This window comes from Pygoscelis adeliae, unplaced genomic scaffold (assembly GCF_000699105.1).
Source record: "Pygoscelis adeliae isolate BGI_AS28 unplaced genomic scaffold, ASM69910v1 Scaffold172, whole genome shotgun sequence".
Taxonomy (NCBI): Eukaryota; Metazoa; Chordata; class Aves; order Sphenisciformes; family Spheniscidae; genus Pygoscelis; species Pygoscelis adeliae.
In genome coordinates, this window is record NW_008824338.1 from 3,416,108 (window position 1) to 3,430,514 (window position 14,407).

Consider the following 14,407-nt stretch of genomic DNA (forward strand, 5'->3'; position numbering starts at 1 on the left):
TATGTATTATGCAAATTCTGTTTCAAAAGAATTTTTGTAAATGCTAGGAAAATAAGTTTAAGCAAAGTTTCTAATTGCTGCTGTAAAAAACTTCATTGTTCTTTCTTTGTAAAATGATAAGGATGTACCACTTGTAATATGTGCAGTTTTATCAGTCACGTGGCTCAGGTATATTGCAATATATGGGACACCATGACTCATTTGTGAAGAATGACAAGTACCGTATGTAAATACCACAGACACCATAATAATGTATTAATGTTTTAAAAAGACAATTTTTAATAAGAGATGCTTTCAGATTCTGACAAAGAAAGTCAGAATCTTCTGCCTCTTTCTCTTGATCACTGCATTGCACAACTTCTGAATATACCACTGCTTCCCACAAAGTATAATTCACTCAGCAATCTTTACCCCCGACAATTATAACTGTATTTTTATACTTCATTATAGGTATTATATGTTATATACAAAGGTATACAACAAAATAAAATAGGAAAACTGGAAACATTATTTTCCCTACTGCTTTATCATTTCTTTAAAGCTAGGAGGAAATAACAGGATTTACCCATAGCTTCAGAAAAGGTGTTCTGTTTACTGTGAAGAAAATGCCATATTTTCCTTTAGTTGTTTGTGAGCCTCACAGCTGTACTGTGCTATTCACCTTGTACTCTTCCCAAGTGGTCAATTAGTCCTAATAACTATGACCAAAGCAGTATTAAAAACATCTTTTTAATTCCTTCACAAAAATGCAATGAATCTAGAGTTGTTAAACAGTCCATACTGGCCTCCCTCTATAACCAAAGGTTCTGGACATCCCACATGTCCTGGTGAGACCATCTGCAATTCCCTCATTTCTGCTTACCTGCCAGCCACCTTGCCGTCGTGTGGCAACTGGGAGAACATTTCTTCTGTTGTGCAAATCCAGCCTCTAACATTCAGGATTAACAATGATTTTAGCATCCAAATGTACAGCAGATGTTTATGCTTAGAGTCAGCTAAATCCTTCTAACTTTAATTGATGAAGAGTTAGGCATCCAGGCTTTCTCTGTAATCAGGTGGGCTAAGTCAATCTCTAGAAATTTCCATCTGTCTTCCTTTACAAACTTAAAAACCTAGAGTTCAGTTCCCTCAAGTGAGATTCAAAAAGTCCATCATAGTTTTAAAAATGATGTAGATGTTAATTGCTTGGGGGTTTTATAAAACAGATGTTCTACCAAAACAGAGACGTAATTTAAAGAAATAACTAGGTAAGACATTCAGTATCTTAGCAATTGTCTGAAAATATACAGAGAGAATGATTTTTCTTGAAGCCTATCATGTAAAAATAGGGAATTCAAGAAACAATTGAAAAACAATACATCTTAGGAGCTGCTTTTCCATCCCATCTTCTACAGAAATACATAACAACAGTCACACTTCAATAGCACAAGACAAAAACAAACACATCCAAAAAAATAAAATCTTTTGAAAAGAAAATGCTACATTGTACACCCAGTTTTCCCCTTGGGGGGACCAGATAAAGAACAAACTATATATGGCAGATATTAGTCACATTACTTAATGCGCCTACTGCAACAAATTCAGAGGTATGGTGATAACGTTGGTAACAGACACTGAATAGAAATGATGCCATGCATGTTAGTCAGAATCAAATTGGTTAACACTAAAAATCAAAGGCATTGTCTGGTTTTGTACAGATGGGTAGGGGATATATGCTAGAAACTGCACCAGTAATACGTTCACCGTGTTGACTTTGGCAGCTAAGAGTGGAAGATATGAGCAAAACCAGGCCAAAAGGCAATGTAAGATTATTCCCATGACAACAAGAGGTTAACAGGTTAACATTTTTTTTCTTCTACAGATGAAGTACAGTTCTCAGTTTCCACCCAGAAAAGCAGTATCTAGTTGAATAGGGAGTAACAGGAGACATGGCCTTGCCATTTTTGCAAAATACTTGAGGTTTACTACATACAACAGGAGGACACATCTCTTCAAGAGAATTTATCTTCAGAAGGTAAACCCAGATAAAGGGATGGAACCACATTCAACCAAATCCTTTGCTAACCTTCATTTGGCTCCCATAAATAGTAGGTGTTGTCTCTTCTTAGCAATGCCTGAAAGAACTGTAACTATTTCCTTTTTCTTGTTTCTATTACAAAGCAAGCTGGTTTAGTACAGAGGCATTCTATGAAATTAATTTGTACCCTGCTTTTTACTAAATATTACCTTTCTTATATAATGTGCTTTACTGTATGTCATAGTTATTTAAAGTGTGAGGTACATGATCTTTTTTCTTCTGCAAAAATACAGTTCTTCATAATCAAGTCTAAAACACTTTCATGTTCCTTAGTAATGAAAACTTATTAAGAAAATGAAGTGTGGCAGGTGAAGTGTTTGCCGTAGGGTGACTTAAGAGGTCTTTTACCCCCCAATACGCTCAGGATCTTGTTTGGATTACACATGGAAGTGAACTCTATAATATCATTCCAGACTTGTTTGAATACTTGTTCGCAAAACAAGATTATGACAGTCACAGATAGCTATGAAACTATGATGGCTTTATTTTCTCTAGACTGGTGATTGACGGCTCAAGAAGACTTTGAGTGCAGACCTAGGGGACATTTTGTTCCATGGAGTCTTTTTACTGTTTTTTATTCCAGTTGTTTCTGCAGTCTAAAATAAGCCTCTCTAGAATGAAATGCTTTTACAATTTTTGTATGGGGAATTAAGATGCACGTGACTTGGGAAGGCCTTGGGCCTGCAAGAGAAGAAGGAAGCTACTTGGGCAATTCATTCCTTGTGTAAACTCCTATGATGAGTTTTACCACAAGTAAAAGAAACATTTGCAGGAGCTTTGTCCTTTTCTTTTACCATCTCAAGGATAGGCACAGATGTAGCCTTGGCTAAGAGATTATAGCCAGAATCTGTTGAGAAGTGAGAGAAGATAAAAGAGCAGCTTTGTGCAGCACTTGCCAACAATACACCTGCTTTGAACTGATGTTTTCACACATTAAAAAAAACCCAAACCTCTAAAAGAAAGTCTCTGTTTCTGGGAATTATTTTCAGGGAGAAAATCCGCCTTTTTGGCATTGCTCCAAAAGACTGCAACCTTGGAAACTGTAACTAATATGTGCAAAAAACATGAATTTCTGTGTACCTGAAATACGTTCATAGTGATTATTGCAGTAGCATCTAAATGTTTCCTGACAATAATGGCATTTGTATGGCTCCAGATATGTTATTAAACCCACTTTGAAAGTTGTCAAAAAGATATGTTAGTATCAATGACACTTTCTTTTAATGCAGAAAATGCTCTTCCCCAATGTCTAATACGACAATTTTTGAAATGCAAGTTTTTCCTGTCAAAACAACACTTGCTGTTTTTTAGCTCCATATGTTCTGCATGTAGAAATGTGATGTATGCTGGCTGTACTTGAAGTTCTGAAAGTCATTTTTGCAGAGCTAAGGTTACTTAGTTTTTTGGTTTGATTTCCTTTTCTAAACTGCACTAATATAAGAGTACTTCTAATTGATAGTTATGACTGTAGAAGCATGTGTTAATAGGCTAAAACACCACTATACATGCCCATTTTTACAGTATGTGTTTGGTAACATGCTGGACAGATGCCCACAACATTTTGTATCAGGCCATTGGTACAGAACAATTGCAGATAGTGCTTATATATGAAGTTGCGTATAGCGGCAAAAGAGTTTAAAAATAAGTACGAGGCAGGAGAGCTCAAGATGTTTTAAAAGGATAACCAGAATCAAATTTGGGAGTAAAGCTGTAAGTGGTTGGTGATAAGCTCAGGAGATACAGTTTGAAGTGAGGATTTCATGTTGCGACACATTGAAATAATCTACACAGCTAATGAAACCAAGGCCTGAGGCCGTTCTTTGGTTGTGTCCTCTTTGCACAGCAGTTGGGCCCAGGTTTCCTTAGGGCACCGTGTGACGACACAGTGTTGCAGAAAGGATTTTGTTCGTACAAAGTTTTATTTGCAGAGTCCCTCATGGATGGCAGGACTCAAACACAGTTACCTTAGGGAAGGAGCGAGGAGAGAAAGAGAGCCAGAAAAGAGAAAGGGAAAAGCTCACTTTTAACGGGATGGCCAATTTTGCAGTCATTGTATAGCTATCCACGGGACCCTACTACCTTCAGACCCAAGCAGTGTCTGGTGCACAAGTGAGGAACTAGGGAAAAGTAGTTTCCTGCCTTCTGCCTCTAAGTGCTCTATTTTCACTTCTGCTGAAGCTGTCTGCTTGACCAGACCTTCCACATGTATGTTTTGAGGTTTGATGACTTCAAACTCTCTCCGACGTGGTTTGTTGGTCCAGTGCTAGTTCTGTTACCTAAGTCTGCATCTATGCCAGAAGGCGAGTGAAAGCAGTGGACTCATGAACACGTTACCTAGTTGCTGGTATGCTTTTGGCATGGGTTGTTGTCACCAACTCCCATCCCTTAAAAATGAAGTCCTGGAAAGGATGAAACAGGACTGCCTCGGTGCGTGCCAATGTTTTAGGGAACCAAGAACACCCAGCTCCTGAGAAGCAGGTGGCCACTGGCACGTGGTACCGCTCAGAAAGTGGTCAGGGAGACAGTCGTATTAGGCAGGAGGAACCCGATGCCTGCGATGGCTTACTGGCACTCAGTCTTCTTGTCCTTCCTGAGACTGTGCTTTTGTATGCAAAGCATATGGTATGCAGTGGGCACACACAAATAAGCAGGTGCCAAAATTCATCCCACGTTGCTCTGAACAGCCTGAGGAGACTCTTCAGGAGATTCGTTCTCCCACAGACCTTTGATTTGCTTGGAAAGAATGGTGTGTCAGTCGGTACTTCTGAGGCTTTGACCCTGCCTTTGATCCAGTAGATCAGTGGGAAATAGTGAGAAAAACATCCGGTTGAAGTTGAGACCTAAATTTGCACAAATTAATCCTATGTTTTCCTCTCATTAGATATTTCAGTAGAAAGTGAAAGTTAGATCATAGAAAGCAGCTAGGAGAACAGCCCAGCTCTGCAACTCAAAGGAGGAGGAAAGACAATTATGTGGTCCAGAAAATGTTTAAGTACAGAGAACTTTGATGTTTCACATCAGAGCAACAATAAATAGAGACAACGAATTTGCCTTTTCCCTAGTATTGATATTTTCCTCCCATCTTCCCTCCCACTTGAACTGTTTTTGTGGTGGGAGGATCCCTTACGTAGTCTACAGATGTTTTACATTCTTTAAAATGTGAACTAGAAAATGAACTGTAATACCGATTCATCCCATGAGGGTAAAAAATTAGTCTGCTCTTTAACATTTCTTGGATGATGGCACCCCCTCAGAACATGCCTACAAGTTGTGCCTCGCCTGTTAATGCACACTCGACTGTGACTTATTGCTTATTAAAACCCAACAGTTATATTGCTTAGTAATTCTAGATTTGGCTCCCAGTGCCCATGTTATAAACACTTAAAAGTAGGGATGCCATATTGAAACACTGACAGATTCTCAGGGGGGTCAGGGCTACTGGCGCCTCCCTAATGAAGTCACACACCGTTAAACTTTTTTTCGTTCTTTAAGAAGAAAACAAAGCAGTTAAACTGCTATATCCATTTTCCAGCAACATTAATCCATTTCAAACCACTCTTAACCATAGTAAATCACAGGTTTGTGAGAAAATGAACTGGCTAAAGGTTCACCTCGGGCTACTTAGCCCACAAACAAGCTGCTGACTACTGGCAACAATGGTTGGTTGGGAATTATTGCTCAATTTAGTTGTAATTACTTATTTTTCTGTGTCTTCTGTTCAGAGTAGCTGAAGGTCTACGGCATGGTAAATTCCAGAATGAAGTGCACTGCCAAGGTGCTGCTGGAGATTGACACTGACAGTGTTGAAAGGTTATTTGAGCAATGTGTTTTAACTTCCTGGAGGGAAGAGAAACCTTCTCTTTCACTGGGAAAGCTTGGAGAGAGAGGAACTCTCAAAACAAGTCTGCCCAGACATAGCTATTCTACTCTGCAGAAAATCATCCAGACGTTAATCGAACCTGAATTTTCAGTTTAAGTATGTCTCAATTCTGATACTAAATAGGGAAGCTGGAGACTTTACCCATGAAATATGGTATAGCTGCAATATAATAATTGCAATGTAATAGTAGTAATTTGAAGAGCAGCAAACGTAGCATTCTGGCTGCTAATACTATTTTAAAGGCAATTGTCAGGATGCTGTCATTGCACCACATTTATAAATGGGTGAGCATACACACAATACATACCAGTTCAAGATAAGTATACTTTTTTGCAGCCCAATTTAGTGGAACACTTAACTTGCCAAATATAGGTCTAAATTTTCAGGCAAGTACAAGATTTTATCTATAATAATTACGGGAACCGTTAATAAGGCCGGGGGAGGTAATACGTAAACAATCACAATTTTTATAGATCTTGGGCAATTTCATTAGCTGAAAGATTCTAGTGGTATTCACTACCAATGGGAATGTTTATATATGCAATTCTCAAGTTGTATTCATTATAACATATTTTCATGTAAGAAAGGCTAAGTAAAGTTCTTGAAGAATTGAGAGTTGGCAATTCAAGGTCATACGAATAGGGTGAGCTTTTTGCATCATTCACTCCAGAGAAAACTGATCAAATGCGGGTCTGTTAAATTTAAAATAAGGTGTGATATAGAGAAAAAAAGCTTTTGTCTCCAAACAAATAAAAACAATGGCTTAACTTCCTTTGCTAAGGCCAACAAAGATCACGGGTAAAGTTTCAGCAAAATTCAGAAGTATTTGACATTTAAGTGCATCTCAAGATTACGCAGAGTACTGGTAGGGAACTTCCTTGTTTTACATAAACATTGATTTAATCACTAACAGATATTATTACAAGGCTTTCGTTTTGGGGGAGGTGCTTGTGAAAAGGCTGCAGGCAGGTCAGATTACATATGTCAGTCTGCTCTGGTAGTTCCTGTCCTTTCTTTTGTCCCTGCCAGGGAGGAGAGACAGAACTGGAAATACCACAAGTGTAACAAGGCATTGGAAATCCTACAGCTCCTACACTCTGATATTTCATCAGCATTCAGGATGAATCCACCTTAAATCTCCTCCCAGGCAGCCTGAAGATGAAGATCATGTGGCCTGACTCCTTGTGAAATATTGCCCTTAATTTTCAGCTATTTATGAGAGTGGCCAGTTGTTTTTATAAAAGATTGCTAAGACTGACGAAGTAGTGTTGCTTTTCACACTAACAGACTTTACACCTATAAATCCTTAGGCAATTAGAATGATGCTTTTACATACTAGAGGACTTTATTCAAAGGTGACGGAGAAAGAAACGTAATAGGAAAATAGAAATACGAATAACTAGCATTTTTTTGCCTCTGAGATCATCCATTTTTTCATAGAAGCAGAGAAGCTGTTTGCTCTGCCTTAATTTCTTTTAATCAGTTGTGTCTATGAGTATATCTTTTAACTGATTTCTAAAGGAATGAGAAATTATATGCAGTAGTCTGAAAAAAAAAAGGAAAGAAAAAACTCTTTTAGCAAACAATATTGTTACGTAGAAACCACTTCTTTCTACTTTTGGTAAGAGCAAAGCATATTAACTTAAGGTTACTTTAAAAAAAAGAAATCAGAGGCATTCTTTAAAAATATTCTTTAAAAATATTTGGCATGCAATCGATGTGCAATTAACACATCTCCTCTATTTAGAGGTATAATAATCCCTGTCACCTCCTGCAAAAAGAAAATTATCCAATCTTTATTGTCATGTTTGGCTGATCATGTACATCAAGTACCTCATTGATTATTGCAATGTTGGAAGAGACATATGTGTTGAACACCATACCCAGGACGTGCAGAACAGAACAGAAGAGAACAGAGTGAAGAAGCCTATAAATATGGTTCCTACTCCAATAAACTTTTAACTGACTAAGCTGGCTTTTCAAAACTTGGTTTTCTGCAGCTTAAAAAGGTCAAAATTGTGCATGTTCAAACTTCATGCCAGAAAAACTCTTACTATATTTTTAAAACACCATACACCCTAAAATTATTAAAATAGTTAAATGTTAATTATAGGCATTTAATAAGTAGAATATTGGCATGTTGCCACTTACTGCAATTCTCATGATGACAAACACTTTCAGATCTTTACTTGCTGAATTTTGTCATAGGTAAGAATTTAGCCCTATTTATTTCAACTACTTGATTTGCATCTCTCTTCTTAAAATGTGTAATGCTTTCATTTACCATACAGATAGAAGTTGAATAGAACGACTTCGCAAATATTTTTTTCATAAAGTTTTCTCCACAACATAAAAAAAAAAACCTAAGGGCATATTCTGTCTGGGGTATATGCACCCTGTTGATTCCTACATATCTCAAATCCTCAAATGCAGGTGGTGTGAGCCCAGGCATGCTGGAAATGGAAACCCAACCTGTGAATGATCACATAACACTGGAGAAGTAATATGAGATGCATTACTGCATTAGTACAACTGACTAGAGTAGATTTTCCATCCGCTCTCTGCATGAACTTTTTTTCTGCCAGTTGTGCCTTACTTTTCTGCAGTTTTACTTACACTGTTTTGGCACAGGGGTCCTTGCAAAAAACTTCCTGTTTTCCTGTGTACTCCTCATAGTATCTTGCAAAGAGGTCATCTTGCCTGAGAGCACCCTCCTCCAGCAGAGCCTTTTGCTATGGAGGATGGTGCCTGTGTAATACTGTATTTCCCTTTTCTGAGAGGTGGTACTGGGCCATGATAGCCAACTAGGCAGGCTTCAAGCTCTCCAGTTTACTTATCGCATCAAAGGACCTGAGTTCATGTCACATTTCTTCTGAATATCATGTCCTTTCATCCCTATTTTCTAACAGCAACTCTCTCATTTTTTTAAGTTTTTTTTAAGTTCCACTTTCAGCCGCTCCATGATTCAGTCTCTTTTTCCAAGGGGGACTTGAAAGTCCCATTCTAGTTTACTACGTTTCAGCTTGTGTGACAGCCTCAGCATCGTGGCACACATCTGATCTCAAAAAAGGGAGCTGAGAGTAGATAATTTATTAATTTATTTTCTTACATAAATATAAATACTTTCTCACATAATGAATTGCAGGCTGCAATTCTATGTGGAAATACATCTGTATTACTGAAAATATTATTAACTGAAAGTAACTATGCTTTCCTCTTCTCCAGAAAGAGAAAAAAAACCACAGTCTAGTCCAGAATTCAGTGATTCAAGAGATATGAAGGTATAGTGAAGATTTGGAGGGGTGAATTTTATTTGTATTTACCCACTTCTTTGTTAAATCTGACCACTTCCAAACACAGCAGTGTTTTAAGATTTTCAACAACAAATCCTCTCTCACTTCGGGGGAAGTGAAAACCAGTGGTATTATTTTCAGCAGGGCTGCCTCTGTAAACTCACCAGCCCAACATCCAGGACTACATACAGCAGAGCCAGTCCTGCCAGTGCTGTAGTAGTCCTAACCATGAAGCCCAAACTGAGATTTAAAATATCCCAAACTCAGGGATGATTTAGATCCAAGAATATGATTTATCATATTTTTAGAGAGTGAAATCTTGGAACTTTAATGAGCTTCAAATATAGGTCAGGACTATGAATCCAGCCTCATCGTAGATTTCAAGAAATGAAGTTCAGAGGCAGCTCTCCTGTTTGAGTTCATTGCTCTTCCTAACTGGATAATATGTTTGGTCTTTACAGCTCACCATTGATACTCTCACTTCTCTAAAATGGGAACAGAAAACTGATATCTTCTTCCAGACCTGACTCCTATGAATACGGCTAGTGCTGCTTATAAGCGGCAGCTTCTAGAGGCTGTTTAGCCAGTCTTTAAAAGAGATGTTCTATTTCTCTCTCAGCTTCCCCAACAGACATATGTGATGATCTACACATGTGCAATAGGTCTGCATATGTACAGCAGATATGCCCAGGGTTATTCTTCCTCCTCTCTCTGCTTTCTGACTGGTTGAAATTAAAAAGTAGAATAACCAGCATCTAATGTCAAATTCCTATTCCTGCTCTCTGATGGATCCAGTAGTGACTCTGTAGCCAACTTACTTGGAAACTTTCAGGAGAGAATGAGCAGCTGCTTTGGGACTAGTTTGGAAATGGATTGGGACTGGAGAGACTTTTGGCCTCATCTCTCAGTACCAGCCCCGATATACAAGCAGGCAGCACAAACCCAAACCAAAAAGCCGGAACAGGGAAAGGACAGCAGAAGCTTATCCAAACCTGGCAGGAATTCATAGCAGTGGTGGCAAAGCCTCAGTTTAATCCTAAAGATTAAATCCTGAAGTCATTCCTTACTTCTTGTTCATGGAAAACATTTGCTAACAGCAAAAATGCCCAAACAACTCTGTTTTTTGAAAGAGCAAAAATGAATCCCTGTTGCCTTTCTGTGCCACTTTACACATCCAGGATCCAACTAAGTCTTTTTCAGATGCTCTGAGCAGTTTGGTAACAGCCTACTTTTCATCCCATTGGTGTGTACCTATAAGCTTTTACTGGCATCAGAAATTAAATTGCTGCAGAAGCTTTCTCTCCTGGTATTTCTGGCTGCAGTGGTAGTAGTGAAAAATCTCCTAGGCTGACTGTTCTAGCATGATTTTCAGCCAGTTCTGTGGGTTGCAGGGGTTAAGGGAATTCAGATAAGGCTATGAACTTGTATACAGTTGTCTGAATCTTATTTGCAAAGTTTTCAGAGTTCATCCATCATCATAATGGGTCCTGTGGGATGTTAGTGGACTCTGGAGAACATTAGCCGTTTTCCCAATTTCATAACACTAGGACTGGTGAGTATTGTTACATACTGTAAGACATCATTTGCCAGCCTGAAATGTGATGTTTATATAAATATGTCTGGAACATACAATACGTCTGAGGGACCAAATAAAAAATAACCAAAGGTTTTCAAAGAGCAGCGGAAATTCAGGGGTGAGGCGGGCACTGAATTTTGACGTGCTTTCTTACATCTGTGTTTGTCTAAGTATACTTATGGTCATGAAGAAGAAGCTGGGAGATTTCTGTGAAAAGATGCCCACATCTTAACTTTCTTCCTAGAAGAATAAATAGCAAATTTCTGCGTCTCCTGACAGGGAGCTGGTATAAGAGCATTCGTAAAATTAACTTTGAAATGATGGGTGTTGTTTTTCTTTTGCAATCTTTCAGTAGTATATGCTCCCACCTAGGAAGGTTAATACAGGCGCATCTGTTTGCTCTTTTTAGATGTACTGATGCACGAAAAGACTCTGTGTGGGAGATGGGCTTTTGTTTGTGTTTATTTCGGTGTGAGGGAGGTGAAGGCTATTTTTAAAATAGTGAGTTCCAAATGGGATGTTCATTTATGAAGCTGTTGCTGTGTTTCATCTTCTTTGAAGCTCTGGGGTTTTTTACTTACCTGATTCTTTGTAGGTTTTAATATTTGCTGCAAATGTCACTTTTATTAACAAAAAAAAAAAAAAAGAAAGAAAAAGACAGTACTAACCACTTTGTCTTACATAAGAGAGAAAGCCATAGGTGCTGAAAAGGGGAAACTGCCTAAGAAAGAGAGAAAAGAAGAGGAAGGGAAATGGATAGCTCTCAGTGATTTTTCCAGACTTGAACCACTGTGCTTTTATTCCCATTTGGTCATAGATACCAAAACCAGAAATATGTAGATAAGGAAGCACGGACCACTTTTACCTATAAAATATGAGGCTATCCTTAAGCCCCTATCATGAGCTTTGAGTGTAGTGATACAAAATTGAATCTTTTTTTGTAGCACCTGAAGCAACCGCTACTGAAGTGAGTGGGATCTGTACACTGACTGACTTTAATCGGAGCTGGATCAGACCCATGAGCCACACCAATTATGTTTCTCCTGGCAGCTAAATTGACATGCCTGTCTGCATAAAGGACTCAAAAATGATGTCTTATCTTTGAAAACAACCCAACACTTTTGTATTCTGATCCTAACTCTAACGATGTTCCTTCACTGGGTTTGTATAGGGACAGAACATCAGCCCTCATAATATATATGTACATGTGAATATTATTTTTCATTAACAAAACATGTTAGCATAGAGACGTAAATTATTTACACTTTACAAAAAACAATTTTACTCACAGGTATTATGGAGAGTTCAAATTTTGTGAAGTGACAGTTTTCCTTAATAAATATCTTGAGTTGTGCATTTTTTTAAATAAGTTTGTTTTACAGAAATACAAATTATTGAATCAGCATTGCTGTTTGTTTTGTTTTCAGTTGGATCATTTTGCAGGTCCTGCTTAGGGTGCAGCCATGTGACATCTAAATCAGTATACTGGAGAGGGCTGCACTGTCTACCAGTGGTAAATGAGGCCTCCCGTATAATTGGGTCTGATGCTAACAAACAGTAACATGGATCAGGCAGTTGCTTAAGCCATAGATACAAAGGTAATAGGTGTTACCTTAAGTTTTTCTTGGTGAACATCTTGGAATACAGTGTTGACCCATCTTTGCACATTAACAATGTCAATTCTTTCTCACACTTTGGCTACTTGAAAATCTTGTGATTTTGACGTTTTAAACGTGTCTCTGAACATCTCTAGTGCCAAACATAAACAGAGGTACCAGAGGACAAGGACAGGGATACTATCACAGAGTCTTTAACTAAATATATCCTTTTTTTTTTTCCAGAGGTGCGGGGAAATCTCATTTGATAGTCCTGACCAGAATGCCAAATGTGTTCGCATGCTAGGTAAGGGTAAGAGTCTTTTCCCCTTTTGATACAAATATGTGGAAGTATGTTTAATTGGGGATTTCTTCTCTAAAGTACATGATAACGGCTGTGGTGATTCACATTAATTTATTCTTTATGGTGAATTGTCAATTACTTAAACAAAGTATATATATATTCCAGTAGTGCCCATCTACACAGATGAAAATAGAGCTGTACCAACACTATAATTGTAATCTCTGAGGTACTCAAGTCCAGAACTCATATTCGAAAGCTGAAAATCTCTGTCATCAAGCCTGATTTTTAAAATCAGCCTGGGAAAAATGTGAACTTTTGTAGACTGCACACCTTTAATGCAAAGGAGCATTTATGTGCTTTGAAAAAGAGTATCAATTTCACAAATACATATCATATGCCTCTAGGTCAGACCTTCAGCTTCATCAATCAGCAAAATTTCAACCATTGTGATTTTATAGATTTGCACCAGCGTAGCACTTTGCCCATCATTTGTAAAAATTAATATTAAGCAGAAGTGTCTATTCTTTGGAAACAATACAGGAATGTTCTGCTATGTTTCATTAATTTCTGTGACCAATTTTATTGTATTTGCTTGTTTCATCTTCAATGCTAGTGCTGAAACATTAATAGCACGATTAGTATCACAGCGAAAGACAGGGAGTAAGTGTCTAAAAACCTAAAAGATAATGTTTACTCAGAAAAAATGAAATCACGGAACACTTGCAAGATTAGGCTTTAAATGTTGAAGACCTTTCACCTGCCAGGATTGAGATAAATGTATGCTGTAAATTAGAGCATTGCATCTAATAACATGAAGACTGAAATAGTCACAATTTTAAAAACTGCAACTGGCAACGTCTAGGAACTTAATTCCCATCTGGGTGCATAGCTGTGTTCTGTAATAACAGATTATGTGGTTTGTTGTTTATATTCATTAAATCCTATTGTCACAATAGACTATAATTGCTGCAGAGGAAATCTGTCATGCTTATAGTGCACAGATCCCAACAGATGAACTGACACAATGGGCCGTAATGATCTGTTACATCAATGATCCATGGTTAGAGGTTCTTAATGGAACAAGCTGACAGAAAAGATACACTTGTGATCCTTTATCATGCCAATTATAATCTACAGCTTAAACACAATTGAGTTCCTAATACTGTAGTTCTAAGGAAGTTATATCGATGCAAATGTTATTATCCATTAGGCAAAAAAAAAAGCAGGGGGGTGGGGGTGGGGTAGTTGAGAACAAAAAAATTACCTGAAGATGAAAGTCGTCTGCACGGGTTGATTCATCATTTGGTTTGGCATTTTTATAACAAGTCAGTCCAAAACTGGGAGTTTGGCATCATCTGTAATGCAAATGATTCTTTAGGCGCAGTGAGCAGAACAAGATCTTGTTTCCATTACATTTATTCTTACCTAAGTCTTGTAGTATATGCATGTGCAAGAACATATGCTGTGCTCTGTAAGGCAACTGCTAGGAATGTAAAAATGACTCCAAGGGGTCATGCCAAAGGTGTGACTGGCTCTCAGAGGTTACATCTCTTCAATTAAAAAATATTTCACCTGCTATTATTATTCTTCAGTGTCTCTAACAAATTAAGGACTGTAGTGTCATATATAATATAGGATATTATATTTCACCCCAAGGTATCCCAAATCATGTACAGAACTGA

At 37.9% G+C, this 14,407-nt stretch overlaps 1 protein-coding gene across 1 annotated transcript in view; it reads left to right on the forward strand.

Moving 5' to 3' along the window:
* PDE7B (phosphodiesterase 7B) overlaps positions 1–14,407 on the forward strand; it is a 178,455-nt gene that overhangs the window by 47,001 nt on the left and 117,047 nt on the right. The window contains exon 3 of the mRNA XM_009319081.1: positions 12,668–12,728. Coding sequence (XP_009317356.1) covers positions 12,668–12,728 — 61 coding nt within the window. The remainder of the gene's footprint in view (positions 1–12,667; positions 12,729–14,407) is intronic.